Source organism: Hemicordylus capensis, chromosome 1, assembly GCF_027244095.1.
Source record: "Hemicordylus capensis ecotype Gifberg chromosome 1, rHemCap1.1.pri, whole genome shotgun sequence".
Classification (NCBI taxonomy): Eukaryota; Metazoa; Chordata; class Lepidosauria; order Squamata; family Cordylidae; genus Hemicordylus; species Hemicordylus capensis.
Genome location: NC_069657.1, coordinates 273532774 through 273549718, shown reverse-complemented (window position 1 = coordinate 273549718; position 16945 = coordinate 273532774). Strand labels below are relative to the sequence as shown.

Genomic DNA, 16945 nt, shown 5'->3' with positions numbered 1-16945 from the left:
GACTTGGAAATTCCACTTGTAGACCACTCTCTCATTCCAGTAGATATACAGACAGAGCTCCACTGCAAGCAAGTAGCTGCATTCTTATCAACAGAATACTGCTCCATCCTCCACTTAACTGAATGAGGCAGCTGGGAGAGCTTTGCTTACACCATCAAAGTCGCCATGCCAAAAGGAGATTGCTAGGTTATGGTAGCAGCACTTGGATGCAATCCAGCATACTGTTCAATTGCATGCATTTAAACCAGGGTTTAACGCTTAATCAGAAATTTAATCCAATCATTTTTTTAAAAAAACTTCCATAGCCTAAAAAGGTGCTCCAATTTATTGCACTTGGATGCAATCCAGCATACTGTTCAATTGCATGCATTTAAACCAGGGTTTAACGCTTAATCAGAAATTTAATCCAATCATTTTTTAAAAAAACTTTCATAGCCTAAAAAGGTGCTCCAATTTATTGCACATATACAAGTACTTATTAAAACAGCAAATGAAAGTGCTTTCTTAAAAGAGGCATCCTTCCTTCTTTCACATGTAGGAGAGAAAGCCTAAGATTAAGCCTGGTATGATATGTGTACATTATCTAAGAAAAAATAAAAGTCTTTCCTTCTCCAAACTATTATTTTTACTCACACACAAGCTCAGCTGATCAATTAATTGACTAAGCCTCATCTAATTAACTAGCTACTGTAACTAATCATAACAAATATACTTCTAAGCCATTATTTAATCAGTTGAGTCTAAGTATTGTTCATTTCAACAGGATTTTTACATCTTAAGCCCACGTTTCTCAGTAGCAGGTCTAATTTAGTTCAACAAGGATTACTCCCAGGGAAACTGCCATAGGATTGATCTGCAAACATGCATAACTCTTTCTGGTTTGTGGGTCCTTGAATTCCCCAGTTTAGCCAATAAATCACTGGATAGGCAAAATAGATGAGATGTGGGAAGTCTTGTTTGATTTTTATTTAAAAACAGCTGCCCTGCGGGGATGAGGCACTCAACATTTTATCCAGGCAGCAGTGTTTAACCCTTTACCCCTGCACCACTTCCCCATTTTAAAATCATCTTCCTGCAAAGAGAGAGAGAGAGAGAGAGATGTTCTTAGTCCCACAATGGAAAGCATACCTCTCCCTTTCCAACTGCGTAATGTGAACCATTGTAAAGTTATGGTTTGCCTTACACAAATACATTCTGACTAAGCCTCGGCAGTAGGGCACTCTATAAATTAAATAACTAAGACTTAAGTCCAATGGGACCCATTATTGGTGGGTTGTGATTTTTTTTAAGTTCCTTAGAAGTTCACTCATGCTTTCCTGCTCAAAATAATTGTCAGCAATAAAACAGAGGGGAACCAATTGATGGAAAAGGCCTAAAACCTTGAAGTTAGAATGAATGACATCCCTTAAAAGGCAACAGAGGGCTCATCCACACAGGAGGTGTGGTACTTTGGGATACATTTACACTACATGTTTAAATTGGTTTGGAAACAGTTTAACCATTATGGTTTCTCCAAAAGGATCCAGGGGATTATTTGGTTAGGGTGCTCAGCATAATGTCCATATCTCCTTGGGTGAGAGCCATAACAGTTGAATGGGTTTGAAAGAGGTTTAGGTTTAGACTACAGATTAAAAACTAGTTTCAGACCTGCATAACTTCCAAGGCTTACTTTTAGTGTCCAATTGTAAGTGTGGGAGGTGTCATTAAGAGTAGGATTTTACTTCTGTTCCTTCATGAGGATGTCACCATTTCTTGACTCCAGGTAATCACATATCAAAACATAGAGAAAATCTCAGCAGAAAAGATTACTGAATAATCAAGGATAATCACACTTTGACATTATGGTGTCAAAATTCTCAGTGTCTTTAGTGGACTGTTCCTGTTGTGCAAAGTGAAGACATTCTCTATACAAACTGGGGGTTGTAAAGCTAAAAAAACAAAACCAGGACCCACAACATAGTAATATCGGCATATTTGTATGTGTATTTAAGATATTTTAAGCCCATTCATCTGCATGGGATTGAGATTGCAATCCAATAGATCCTGTTAAATTCAGTGGCGCTTTCTTCCAAGAAAAATAAAATTGAGGAATGAAATTAAAGGGGCTTAAACTGAAATATTTGGCCTTACCTGAGCTGTGGACAGAAGCCCCGTTCAGACGTGATATGAAAAGACACTGCACTCATGTACACCTAAGGTGGTGCCAGAAGTCACTGAACTGTCACTCACCCCTAGCAGCCTTCCACTCACAGTGACAGCAGCATTCACCGGAAGAGATAAACGCCATACCTGTGGTGGCATATGTTTCTGTGATCAAGAGGCTGGGGCAATCCAGCCTCCTGATCATGGAAATTCCTGCCAGCGCAGATACGGCATTTGCCTCTTCAGGTGAATGCTGCAGTCACTGTGAGCTGCACACAGCTGCAGGCCAGTGATGGGGCCAGGGTGGGACTTCCTGCCCCACTTTAGACACTATACATGAGTACAACATCTTTTCATGTCATGTCTGAATAGAGCTGTCTCTGTTTTCAAAATGAGTTGATCAGACCTGGAGTGTTGATGTAAGCTCATTTTTTACACTAAAGAGGTAGTAGGGCCATAAATCAGGGATTAGGGTTGTCAGCTTACAAAAAGTAAGCTTTCCTCCCACCTTTTTGCTTTCCCCCCTCTGATGGACAGGCAGCAAGTGTGAATCTCAGTTTATTGGGGGGCTAGTACCAAAGTTCCCTCCCCCTCCATTTTTTCAGTCACAAGGCCTCACTCAGAAATCTTAAATGTGGATGCATCCAACATGACAACCTTATCAGTGACAGGGGACATACCTTGTATAGTGAAGGTTCAGTTCCCAGCACCTTCAACGTAAAGGAGCTTAGGTGGCAGGGCTGGGAAAGACCTCTGCCTGAGACTTTGGACCAACACTGCCAGCCAGAGTAGATAATGCTAGGCTAGACAGTCTGACTCAAATAGTCTGACTCAGGATAAGGTGGCTTCCTAGGTTTATACATTACTTAGTCAAATGCAGATCGTAACGACAGTTTTGCCTGATAGAAGCAGTTCTCTATAGCAAACTTGTGTAGGATAAACCAGGGGTGCCAAACACAAGGCAATGTGAAGTCTTGGTTGGGGTCACTATGGCACCCCTATCAGTCTACACCAGGAGCTCCCAAAGTTGGGTCCCCAGATGTTGCTGGACTACAACTCCCAACAGCCCCAGCCATTGATAATTGTATCCATGATCATTGTGTCAGAGTTGTAGATCAACATCATCTGGTGGCCCAAGGTGGGAACCCCTGGTCTACCCAATTCAAGCATTTTCAAAGCCGGAAAGGGTGGTCTGAGATGCTCGCCCATCAGGAGAACCACAGCTGGAATAGTTTGCCATTTACTGTAAAATCAGCCCATCTGCTCAAAGCTAGCTTGCAGCAACTTAGTGAGGCTTGCAACTCAGCAGCTCAGTGGCTTGCACTGGGGAGGGGAGGCAGGCATCGCTTTGGCAATGGATGCTCTTCCAATACCTTCTGTTTTCCTTGCCCAGGACTCTAGGAAATGCAATGAGGTGGTGGGCATCAGAAAGAAGGGTTTGGGCAATGGACAAACTTCATCATACTGAGGCAATATTAGCATCAGAGGCGTAACTACTATTAGGCAAGGGGAGGCGGCTGCCTGGGGGCCCCCACACCTCGAGCCCCCCCCCTCCAGAGGCAAGTCACATGTGAAGTGTGTGTGTGTGTGTGTGTGTGTATCAGCGAGGGGCCCGTTTTAAAATTTTGTCTCTGGGCCCACTCCGGCCTGATTAGCATTTTGGGTAATAATTAAAAGGGATACAACCCCTGGGCATATATGTTCAGTAAACAGCCTCTCAACTCATTTGGGTTATATAAAGTAAAGACTCCTGGCGACCACAGAGCCCTGTGGTTTTCTTTGGTAGAATACAGGAGGGGTTCACCATTGCCGTCTCCTGTGCAGTATGAGATGATGATGCCTTTCAGCATCTTCCTATATCATTGCTGCCCGATATAGCTGCTGAGAAACATATAGTCTGGGAAACATACCAGCAGGGATTCAAACCGGCAACCTCTTGCTCCCTAGGCAAGTTACTTCCCCACTGCACCATTAGGTGGCTTTTGGGTTGTCCCTGCTGTAAGTGGACTTTAGCGAAAGAATGGAAAGAGGACACAAGATTAGACAATTACTAGCATGTGCAGTAGAGAATAAGGTGTAATGGCCAGAATGGTTTAAAAAAATGACTGATTTTTGTTTTGTTTTAAATGTTCAACTAAGGAGGTTTGGAATTTTCTAGCTCTTTAACTAATGACAGGGACAAGGGAAGGAGAATGCCACAATACATATCCAAAAATTAGAAATATTTCTATATATTGAATTATAGAATATATTATCTCGTTATATAGTTAAATATATTGTGCAGCACGGTAGCATTTGTTTGTGACCATAAGTTATCCAGACTGTACTATGCTGAATATATTGGTTGATATCCAGACATGCACCAAAATACAATCCAACATTATTCCAGATGTCAAGCAATATATTCCGCATAGTACACCTATATTGGGCAGCAGCGATATAGGAAGATGCTGAAAGGCATCATCTCATACTGTGAGGGAGGAGGCAGTGGTAAATCCCTCCTGTATCCTACCAAAGACAACCACAGGGCTCTGTGGTCACCAGGAGTCGACACTGACTCAATGGCACAACTTTGCTTTACAGTTTGGATAATTTATCACAAAAGCAAATGCACTGGTGCATTACAATATGTTTAACTATATAATACATTCCATAATATATTTTATATATGTTTAACTATATATTCTATAAAATATTTTTGCCAATTCCCCCTTCTTTGCAGTCCTCTGTGCCTCCTGAAAATGTGTCCTTGAGAGTCCGGCAAGCCTCAGGGACATCTTTTTGGAAGACACAATGAACTGCAGAGACAAGAGGAGAATGGTGAAAATTGCCCCTGCCTGCTGTGCACATGAAACATTTGTTGTCATGCATGATAGTCTGAATATCATCCACTGAATAACTCTTTCTAATTGATAGGCATATGATTTTAAATATAATCAAATATACTTTGATTGTGCTTCATTATAAACTCACTGAGTGAATGGGCATACCTGTGATCCCTCAGGTGATCTTGTCTTCGGAAGGCCTTGTGGCAAATGTCACACGTGTACGGCCTTTCGTCCGTATGGGTTCTTTCATGAATCAAAAGGTTATACGACTTGGTGAAGTGTCTGCCACAGAATTTGCACACAAATTCCTTCTTGGTTTTGGATGGTAACCTCCCACGGGTGGGTTTCTTCTCAGGCGAAAGTTTGGTTACCTCCAGCAAAGAGCCCAAGCCTGGAGGAGAACCTTGGCTGTCCATCTGTCCCAGTTTTGAGTGGTCCTCTTGGGTGGCTGCCACAGCAAGATTGGCAAAATCAAATCTGGGCTTGGCTTTGAGAGGCAGATTGGTGGCTTCTTGCTTGGGATGGATGACATGCGGGAACAGAGGGAAGGCAGGCAACTGAAACCTGGCATCCACCAGGCTGGTCACGCCAGGCACTTTGGAGAAGGATGAACGGGGCAGATGCATGGCAGGATAGCCCAGTGTCCATTGGTGAAGGTGAACGGCATGCAGAGCACTGAACCCATAGAGGTTGGGCAGATGATCCGAAGGCACTGCAGGCAGGCCATTGAAGGCTTGCAGGAAAGAATAATTGGTGAGCTGCAGGGAGGGGTGGATAGGCACTGGTGCTGGCAGTGTCTTGCTACCCATGATGGCAGACAAGCTTGAGAAGAGAGGAGACAAGTGCCTGCAGGAGAGAGAGAGAAATACACAACACACAGCACACAAGCCTCTGATTATTGGGTTGAGGTTTTTTTAAAACATAGCTATATTATCACATACTCACAAGGGGCTATTATGCTCTACTTTTACTTTATTTGAACATGCTTCCTCTAAGTAAAGATAACAACTATGTAGAACTACAACTATGAATGTATATACTCTAGAAGTATGCTGGTTGCTGTGCAAAACAACATTTTGCCTGTCCCAAATAGACCATAAGTACTCTGGGCAGAAACAAAGAGAAAAGAGGGAAGAGAAGTCAACAACTCAGAATAAACTTTGAGACTAACAAGATCTCTCTCCTCAGTAGAAACCAATAACGTTATCTGACTGAGGCCCTGCCTCACAAAGAGCACATGGATGGGGCTGTAGCTCAGTTGTAAAGCATCTGCTTTGCATGCAGAAGGTCCCAGGTCCATCCCCTGGCATCTTCAGATAGGGCTGGGAGAGATTTCTGCCTGAAACCTTGGAGAGCTGCTGCCAGTCAGGGTAGACAGCACTGAGCCAGATAGACCAATGGTCTGACTCAGTATGGCAGCTTCCTACGTACTTCAAGGTTGTACAGAATGTAGGCCATGTTTACCGTTAGTCAAATACCCATCCTTTTGATGGGCATAAGGGCCCTCTCAAAAGGGCCTGTGCTACCCAGAAGCAGGGAGGCAGAGACAAGAAGAAAGTTTGGCTTCACTGCAACCGTGTCTCCAAGTATATTGCTTTACTTTCTGGCCACAGGGGTAACAGATAGCCATTCACTTACATTTCAAAGTAAAGAGGTGTGTATTTAGGGATACTGGCTGACATCCAGACTAGTGTTGCACTAGAGCAATGAGAGAAGTTGTGCAGAGCTGCATGAAATTGTGGTGCTCCATGATGTTGTGTAGCCGCTGGAAGTCGACCTTCTGTGGGACAGATACAAAGTTGTGGTACAAGACCATGCAATATTCCACTAGCACAAGGACTATTCTGGAACCGATGTTTCTTTAGCCAGTGTTCTTGTGCTAGCACAACACTAGTCTGAATGTAGGCCATTGTCGAGGTGGGAGCTAATCCTGCCCCTCTTGCCCCTAGTGAACCCAGTATGGAAGATCTCAAAGGAAGAAGGTTTTGTTATTGTTCCCCAGCAGCAGATATACTTTGACCCATAGAACTTAATAGGAATAACTGGCTCAGTTTTCATGAGCACCGGCACCCACCCACATAGTAGACCTCTGATTCTGTTTATTGGTTACACTAGTAGAACCCTTTAAATAGATTTTCTTTCTTGTCCTACCATGGAAACACATGGGCTCTTCCCATTGGCTCGCTGACCTTTGGAAGGAGCCAATAGGACTGATCCAGTGCTACAAACCCCCAAATCACCCTTGGGGAGTCCCCATTACATGGCAAAGCTGGCATTCTAGCTTGCCTTTCCTAGGGACCAATGGCAGCTGAAGAAGTCCATAACAGAAAGGAACTCCTCACTTATCAGGAGAACAGGGGGAAAGCATGCGTTTGGGCTAGGCCTGACCAGAAGCTTCAAGCAAGAGCTGTTGTGGCTTGTAAGCCCACTTTCTCTCTCTTGGTCTCTCTCCTTTTTTTCACAACAGTCGCTTCAACTTTGACCTCCAATTTGCTTTGGAAAGCAGAGTACAAGGGTTTAACATTGCTGACTTCAAAGCCCTGCATCTGCGCAGCCTCCCCCCCCCCCCCAATTCCTCCTTCCCTCGCCTCGTCCATTTCAGCTCAGAACTGCCTTCCCTTCTGCATCGGAGAGGTTTTGCTGCGAAATCATCATCATCATCATAACCATCATCATATGTCTGACATTTCCCTTCACCTTAGCCCTTAAGTTTAATAGGGGCCATCTAGTCGACTTCGTGGCATTATCGATCATATCTCTTGCATGAGGATGTGTGACCCAAGTCTCCTCGGTGTATTTCGGAACAGCCCAGGACAAGACGAGGGAGGAGGAGCCTAGCTAGTGGTTTTCAACCACCACATCTCTCCAGCCGGAAGAGGAGGAGGACGGTCTTGAAACAAAATTCCCACTCCTTAAATAGGAAAGGAGACCTGATCTCACAATTTCCCCAACTAGTAGAAAAGAAACTTTTTGCACATCAAGAGCTATAGGGCTTGACCTACATCGCACTGAAGTCAATGGCAAATCTGGCACTGATTTTAAGGCTACTGGATTGCACCAGAAGAAGTCACCTCTGGATGTCAATAAATGTGATTTTAGGGAGTTTTGTTGTGTTTTAACTTTTGTAAACTGCCTTGGGATGCCGATATAAAAAAAAAAGGCGATATAAAAATTGAACAATAAAATAAAATACACATAAATAAATATGCGCCAATGGTAATCGCAGGACTTCAGTATACGGTTGGAGAAGAGTTTTCTAATACCGTTATGTAAACAAAGAAAATCTGGGTCATTTCGGGCGGGTCAGAAGTCCATCCTAGTTCGAACTCTGCCTTTCATTTTAAAAGAGTCAAAGAAAAGTATCGGCAGAGAAACTCTTGAACGCAGGTGAGAGTTACAGCGCACATATATATTTTAATGAAAGGCGGTGTATAAATTTATCAATAAATAAATAAATGCCGAATCCTGCAAGTATCAACGATTTGACTCGTAAAGACTGCCAACCGCTCTCGTAAAGAACAACTCGATCCGGGTTTTCGGTCTTCCATTCAGTTATGACAGAGCATATTATAGACTGAAGACGTGTGTGTGTTTAATGGGGGGCACGATCCGGCCACAGTCAAACATTTTTATGTTCTACTGATTGCAATGAGAAGGTTTAAGTACATGCTTAAGGCTCCCCGCCACCAAAAAATAAAAATTTAAAAAATGGACTAATATTTGAGTCAATGCACTTACTTCGCAAAGCTGTGTGTATGTTTACTCGGAAGTAAATCCCGTCGTTCAGGGACTTACGCCTAAGTAACCGTGCACAGGATTGCAACTGTAGGAACCTGCTTCTCCTCTCTCACAACTGCATTAGCGGGATTTAAGCTGAATTTTGGCATAACTTCATTTTACTTTTGACAGGGTCGTGCCTTTATCTAATAGCGCCGACAATTATTGAGTAAGGGTGGAGGGGCGAGTGGGTAGAATCCTAAAAGATCTTATTAGAGAAATGAAATAGAGCCAAATATGGTTTAAGAATAAAACAAAAACACTCCCAACTCTCTACCATGCCCCGTTTCTTAACTAAGGTACAGAGGTTTAAATCTTGCTAGGAATTCCTCTTCCGCTCTAGCACGCAGAACACCAGTCAATGCAGATTAAGGCTCCGCTCCTCGAGTAAACGCGCAGAGGAGCGCGCAGCATGCAGGTGCCCCAATTGTGTGTATGGCCGCTGCGCCTTGGCCAATCGCCTCCGTCTTCTTAACAGCCCTCGGTTGCTTCTCTGCCTAAAAGAATGGCTCTTCCTTTGTGACGTCATGTGATCTTGATTCTGGGTTATCTGTCCCTAAGTACCTGGCCATGGGGTGGCTGCCTTCTGTTCAAAACTTATCAGTGACAGCACCTTTTGTTGTGTTGCTGCTGCTGTTAAGTTCTGTTTTACTCTTCCTCTTTTCCCACGGAGCAGCGAGAGCTCAGAGAACGAAAGGCGGTGGGGGGGCGGGGAGGGAGGACCTGACCACAGTTGCAAAGCAAAGCAAAAAAGAAAGAGAAACCTTTCTCTTAAGAACTCATAAGCAGGGAATTTATTACTCAAAAGTAGGAAAACCAACAAAAAGATGCGGGATGGAAAGGAAACCCTGCCGCCCAGCTTAGGTGAAAGGGGACCTTCAAAAGGCGACTAACTGTTTGTGCGGAGGTTTCGGTGCTCACGGATCTTCTCACTCAAGATCTGCCCCAAGTGCACCTTTCACACCACTTTACATAAATCAGCCTCAAAAAAAAAAAAGAGCCTCGAAGCCTAGAGGAATTCCATCGCATTGACCCAGAATAAACGAGTGTGACATTTTGCCAAGATTTGCCTTTTCTAATTGGATAAATTTGGTATCGTGGTCGATTAAAACACATACATCCACCCTGCAGCCTTCCTCGCTCCCTCTCAAACACACTCCCCCTCCCTCCTTAACTATTTAAGAACCAGAGACCAGAAAAACTGTGTTGAAAGCAGAACAGAACTTTGCCTATTTTTATTCACGTCCGTAATCCCTGACACCGTCTGTCTTTTCTTGGTGGAATTCCTCGTGCTTTAGAGTGTCCCGACCAAAGTAGGCAGGAGGAATCCCAATTATTCTTAGGGCTACACGATATCACTGATCCTAAACACCGGTTTTGGCATGTAAGCATGACCTACTGAAACCAATTAACCTTCCTTCAAAGTATACTCAGCATCATAGATAGATATAAAATTGCATTTCTAATGCTGATTTCGATTGGTAGGACGGACGGACGGACCCAGGCGTGTTCTGTTCTCTCTATTTTACACTGAACATTCTCCCCACCCTCAAGTTCAGAATGATTTACTTCCCAGGAAAGTGCTTATTTAGCCTTGCAGGTTTATTTTTACGCGATCGTCTAACGGTGTTAGAAGACTGTTTTTTGAAGGCTTAATGCTGGGTGATCAGAAATTGAGTTAATACCTCAGTCAGGCAGAATCTCAGCGACAAGGAAAGCATGACTACTGTATTCCCATATCCTCCAATGTTACTAAACTCTAAAACGTACGCCTCAACCATCTACGCCGATCCACAGACCAGTTAAGTCCTCTGATTTAAGGAAGTGCATAAATCGGGATTCGAAACCCCATCTATTAGAAATTAAGTTACACCGATTTCAGTGTAAACTTCCCTTCCAACTGTCAGCGTGCTTCGGATATAGGTGCCATGAAACCAAGTGTTTCGTTTTAAATCTGTTGTTTAACCGAATTCTGGCTTGGTCTGTAAAGCATAAATCTTGCCCCGCAAAAACGTCATGCTGGGAGGGGAGGGGAGGGGAGAGGAGAGGAGACCATTTAACAATGAAAAACAAAACAAACGAATAAAGGTGGTATTCAAGAGATTCTCTAATCCGAAAGGAAGAGAAAGTCATAATAGCATCCATTGTGCTAATGATTTTGTTTGCTAGCAGCAGTTGGGATTAAAACAAAGAGATCTTGGGGGCAGAAAGCGGGGAGACGATTCAGGCTGCTACAAGTTGGCTGGCCTCGGTCCAGCCAGAACTGTAAGCTACACTTTTGCTCTGTTACATCCAAGGAGGGGGGGGGGCAGGGGGAGGGGAGACTGAGGAGCAGCGACGAGTCCCTTTTAGGACATCAAAGCAAAGATTCCCTGGAGGTCTGCAGTGACACCCCCGGCTCGCCTCCCCACCAGAGAGCCGGTTGTTGCTTTTATTTCGGTGTCACCTCCACCTTTAAATTCTGTTTCATGTCAACAGATCTTTATCAGCATCTCTTACTCTCTTTTTCTTTTCTTTTTAATGAGAAGAGCCTGGGAGTTCTCAGCCACTCCGCGCTCCCACCTTTCCCTCTGCCCCGACGGCAATAAACCACAGCCCCGTTTCTTTCTTTAAGCGCGCACACACACACACACACACACACACACACACACACGAGATACCCCAATCGCTGGGTAAACTGGACAAGCGATTCCGGGACTGACAAAGGAAGTGTGGCAGAGGAAAGAAAGGACCGACAACCTACGGCTCCAACTGCAGCCTTACTTTGGAGAAAGCCCGGTTGGACTCTAAGGGTCTTATTTCTGAGTAAACATGCTTAGGACTGCATTGTGAGAAGCACGATCTAACCAAGTCAGTTGGACTTCGTCCCATTCGGTTGCGTTCAGTTGGACTCATTTGTCCCATTATGACCGTAAGGCTGAAATCTTATACGCACTTTTGCGGGGAGACACACATCACACAGGGAGAATTACTTCTGAATATAATGCGCGCGTTTCGGATCCAGAGGTTGTCTCTACTAGGTGGCTGTTTTACAGTCCAGTCCTAGCACCTTCCAAGATGTTTTTTGCTGCGACAGGCAGAGTCTTGTAGCACCTTAACGACTATTTTGAAATGGGCGAAGTTGATCAGGATGGATCAACTGTCGTAGAGTCCGTTGAAGTGGACTCCCGGAAACACATCTGTGCTGAACTGGATGTGTTCGTCTTTAAGATGCTACGAGGCCTTTGGTTGATTCAGTCCGAGGGATGTCCTTTCAGAAGTCAGTCCACTGAATCCAATGGAGACTGCGGCCTTCCCTCTTAGAGGCTGGTTTTCTGGCGTGGATCGCCAACCCAATGGCGTGCCCCCACCCCAGGCCAATTCAAGGACGCAGCCCCGACGACGCCCCAAGTGCCTGAATCGCGAGCTTTTATTTCTTTCCCCCCTTTTCTTTACTTTTTTTTTAATGCCAAGAGCATTTACCGCACTTGGATGGAAACCGACTCGAAGGGCGTTACACAGAGGGCAGCCGCTGCTTGCATTTCAGTGAGTCGTCTGGGATGGCAATCGCGTGGCTTGCAATGGGCGCTCAATATCTGAAGACACCACCACACTGGCAGCTCGGCTGAAGCCCGCGAAGGCGGAGCGATCTCGCTTCCTAATCCACATCCCACTTGAGACGCGGACCCCTCTCTCCTAGACTCATAGCCGCGAATGACAGCCCTGTCACGGCCTTAATGTTTACTCACGGCCTGACCCTCACCAGCATTGACTCGGAAACAAAGGCCGTGGGTTTCAGGAATTGTCTTTAGGATCTCGCATTTTCTTGAGGCTCGTGCCCGGATGGAACCTTCCTTTCAAGCAAAGGGGTTTACGTTCGTGGCGCGGATGCCTTTCCAGAGTTGGCTGGAGCCAAACCACAGAGAAGCTTGTGGCACCTAAAAGCCGAAGGTTGAGATCCTATGAATACTTTCTTTTGAGTAAGCCCCACTGAACACAGTGGGACTCACTGCTGAGTAAACCTGCATAGGATTGTGCTGCGTCACATTTGTTGTTTGCTTTGGTAGGCTGCAGTCCAGGTAAATCTGATTAAGTAAACTGCTGCCCACAAAAGCTTATTTTACAATATATGTATTCGTCTTTCTGGTGCCACAAGACTCTTTGCTGTTTCTTAAGCAGGTTTGTTCAGAGGCAAGTGTCTCTTACTTCTGTGTAAGTGTGTATAGGTCTGCAGCCTTAAGCTTCCCCTCCTGACCCAATTACAGTTGCGAAATGCGAACCCAGGCGGGTTTACTAAAATAAATATGGTCCTTTGATATTAATGGGGTTATAAAGCGAAAAGGTTTGTTTCAAGTGTATTTACAGACGCCACCTAACACGCTTATGATGTAGTGAGTTCCGCAGAAATCAATGGAAAGGGATTTACTTTCCTGCTGAGGCTAAGAGATCAAGGAAGCCGCTGAAGAAAGTGAAGTAAAAATCTTGCAATTTAAAAGTTGGATTATAAATCCATCCACACCTTGGACCAAGACACTCTTTTCCAAGCAAATCCCTTGTGGTCCAGTGGAACTCACTGCCAAGAAAGGACTTATCTACATTAGGCGTTAGGCTGGGTCAGTGCCTGATTTCACCAACAGCTGTTCCTCAACATCTGTGCTGGAAACATCTGGAAACAGGGTAGTCCCCACCAGACGTTGCTGTTCGTCCGGGTCAAGTTGCACCACAATTGAGGAGAGGACAAATGGGCCTGGTATAACTTTAACAATGTGTGTGTGTGTGGGGGGGGTGTCCTTCAGATACCCAACTCCCCTTCTTTTCTGTAAAGATTGACTGCATCCCTATGCATACCTCCTTACCCCTCTGTAAGCAAGCATAGGATTGTATGGCAATGCACAGCTCTGAATCTCGTTTGCAATCCCTAAGCATGTTTACTCAGAAGTAAACTCCGCTGAGTTCAGTAAGACTTAGCAGTAAGTGTCTTTAGGATTTCGATCATAGAAAGACACGAGAGGAGAGGAGAGAACTTCACGGAGAATTCTTCCAGTTTCTCAGCAAGGGGCAAAATTGCTGCCCTCCCCTTTCAGTGTTCTCACCAATGAATGAAAACCCTGGGATGACTGACAACCCTTTAGGCACTTTAAAGTGTATTGCGTTAAGACAAAAGACACTTTGACTTTAAACTATTTGTATTTGGGATTTGTGTCCATTTCCAATTGAGGGGAGCTTTAACTACTAGGCCTCCTGTCCTGACTGCAACATTTCTGACAAGATAGCAAAAGGCCTAGACACACACCCCCTCCTGGGGCCAACAAAGGGGCTGGGAGTCCGTGCATCTCCATTCTTATTTCCGGTTATTCTGCAGGTTCATCTGGCAGGGGTACAGATCCCCCCACACACACACACTATGAGTAGTCACCCTCTTTTTACTGAACCCTGGCCTTATATATACTATCACTCTGATTTATATACCACTTTTCAACAGAAGTTCCCAAAGTGATTTACATAGAAAAAACAACAACTAAAGATGGCTCCTGTCCCCAAAGGGCTCACAATCTTAAAAAGAAACATGAGTAGACACCAGCAACAGCCATTGAAAGGATGCTGTTTGGGGGGTGGATAGGGCCAGTTGCTCTCCCCCTGTTAAATAAACAGAATCACCACTTTAAAAGGTGCGACTTTGCCCAGTTAGCAGATATCCCCCCGCCCTGAAAAAAGCATCTTTCTTCCCCTCCAGATTTAAATGAGGAGTTGATCCTCAGACTTTCCTTCTGCCACCTGTCTGGCCTGTTGGACCCGATTTCATTCCTCTTTGTGCAAATTCCATTTGGAAAGCAAGAATTTACGGAGGTTGGCAGGCAGACGGGGGAAGAAAAGGCACCGACAACACACAAGAAAGTCCTTCTGGCAACCAGAGATGCCTATTGACACTTGTCAACACAAGGTGGTGTGTGTGTGTGTGTGTGTGTGTGTGTGTGTGTGTGTGTGTGTGTGTGTGTAAAATCTGGTACAGCTCAAAGCAGAGCTGTTAGAAGGCGGCGCAGGATTCCAACTCAGAACTGCCTACCTCAAAACGGGTCCTTTTATGGAATTTGCTCTCAGATCGGACCGAGGAGCGACCCTCCAGCTACAGACCTATGCAGGGGTGTAGCTATAATTGAGCCGCTGGGTTCAAAGAACCCAGCCCCCAGCTCCTGAGCCCCGTCCACCCCTCCCCATTTTCTTCATGTTCTCCCTAGGGGCCGCGAGGTGGGGGCGAACAGGGCCCCCTCTCCCCTAGTTACGCCCCTATGCGCCCTTTCCTGGGACTCTAGGGAATGCATCCCATCGAATACATTAGGACTCCCCCAGCAAACCTCCTTGAATAAACATATATAGGATTACAGTGCACGCAGGTCTACTCAGGAGTTAGTCCCACTGTGCTGCTCAACGGAGCATTCTTCTTCGTAAGTGCGCTTAGGACGACAGTTTTAAAAAACCAACCAATGTTTAAGAGAAGTTTTTACATCTCATTTCTTCAGACAAGGTGTCAGTAACATCGTTTATCAACAGAATGCACTTCTTTGAAATATGTTGTGTTTGCCCTGTAGATGTAAAGCTTAAACTAAGATGACAAGGACAAACACACTTGTTTGGAAAGTGAAACACACCCAATCGATGGAGAGGCTAGATGGATCTTGCCCGCACAGGGACTAGAAATAGAGCGATTTAAAATTTGTACAGAATTCAAGTGGAAGTAAGTTCCACCGACATTACCGAGACGGCCTTTAAAGTCAATGCATTCGGAATCCCAACACAATCCCCTTCCATCCCCATCTAGTTTAACCGTGTTACCCGTGTCAGTTCAGTGACAGGCTTTCAGCATCGTATTTAGCTATACGGACTGGGAGTCGCAGATTTTTCAACCTGAGCACTGAGATTCAACCAGATTATCCGTAGAAACGGCTATTATCTTCTTCCAATTGCGGTGGCGAGGGGAGTCCCTCTCCGTCGGCCAAACTAAATGCTGCCTCTCGCGTTAGGAGTAGTAATGACATTACCTTTAATTGTATGGTCAGTTCTTGGTTTAGTATGTCTTTTTCTTTCTTTCTTTTTCTTTTAAACGGGGAGATTTGCAGATGAAATACTTGACTCATAAATAATGAGCTGGGCTTCCCTCCCCGCCCTAATTAGTTCCACATGTGGAAATGGCCGAAGTAAATTAGCTTACTTGCTTGTCAAATGATAAAGTAGCGGCTACATTAAACACATACACTCACCTCGAGATTCTAGCGGGGGAGGGAAAATGCCACACTAGTCGCAAACCAGCCCGCGTGGTCTAGTAATTAAGAGGGTGATCGACGTACCAGGACGGTCCTAGTTCGAATCTCACCCCCGTCTCACTAGGTGGTGGTAGTTCGAATCGCATCTAGGTGGCCTGGAGCAAGTCAGCGGCTGCCTTACAGGGGAAGCGCTATACAAGTAGGATTTTTTTATAATCAAGTCCCGCCGTCAAATAAACGAATGCACTGTAGCAGTGTTAAATATTAACTATTGAGTTACGGGGGCGGTTAGTTGATTTTAGGCGGCGAGTATCCTTTTGTTATTTTTTGTCACCAGAATCCTAAACACGTTTTCTTGTTTATATCATCGGTTAAATTACAGAAAAGTTAGAAGTCCGAAATTATTATGGGGATTTCTGTCCAGTTAGAAGCGTCTTTATCAGGATCGCAGTCTTTATAAGAGCCAGTTCTGCATTTTGGATAGAACCACGTCCCCTTCCTTAACCTCTACAGAATCGAATGCCAAGTAATGTATAACATTTTAATGTTTGGATTGGCCCATTGTCACCTACACTTCTGCTTTCTGTCCTCTGCCCCACTCTCCGGCTAGGATCGAATTGTAAGTTCCTCCTGGCAGAGACCTAACTACTGCCAAGTGCTGCGCTGTCGAAGCCGCTCTTTAGTGGCGGGGAAATGCTTGACTAACAAGCAGAAGGTTGCCCTACTGACCCGGGAGGAGGCAATAGTAAACCCCTCCTGTATTTTACCAAAGACAACCACAGGGCTCTGTGGGTGCTAGGAATCGACTCTGACTGGATGGTCCATTTTTACTTTTACATGTTAGGCAGACGCGCGGAGGCAAGCAAATTCCAGCATTGGTTGGAGCCATTTACTTCCGAGCAAGAGCATTTAGGATCTCAGCCTGATCCAGTCATGTAGCGAGATCTCCGCTCCGCTCGA

General features: G+C 45.0%; 1 protein-coding gene across 4 annotated transcripts in view; it reads right to left on the bottom strand.

Moving 5' to 3' along the window:
• Positions 1 to 16945, bottom strand: part of OSR1 (odd-skipped related transcription factor 1) — a 31907-nt gene that overhangs the window by 1342 nt on the left and 13620 nt on the right. For 3 of the 4 annotated variants that reach the window (XM_053285555.1, XM_053285556.1, XM_053285554.1), the window contains one exon: positions 5133 to 5816. In XM_053285555.1, coding sequence (XP_053141530.1) covers positions 5133 to 5779 — 647 coding nt within the window. In that variant the 5' untranslated portion in view covers positions 5780 to 5816. Of the gene's footprint in view, positions 1 to 5132; positions 5817 to 6608; positions 6751 to 16945 lie in introns of all 4 variants that reach the window. The other variant, XM_053285553.1, reaches the window with a different exon arrangement.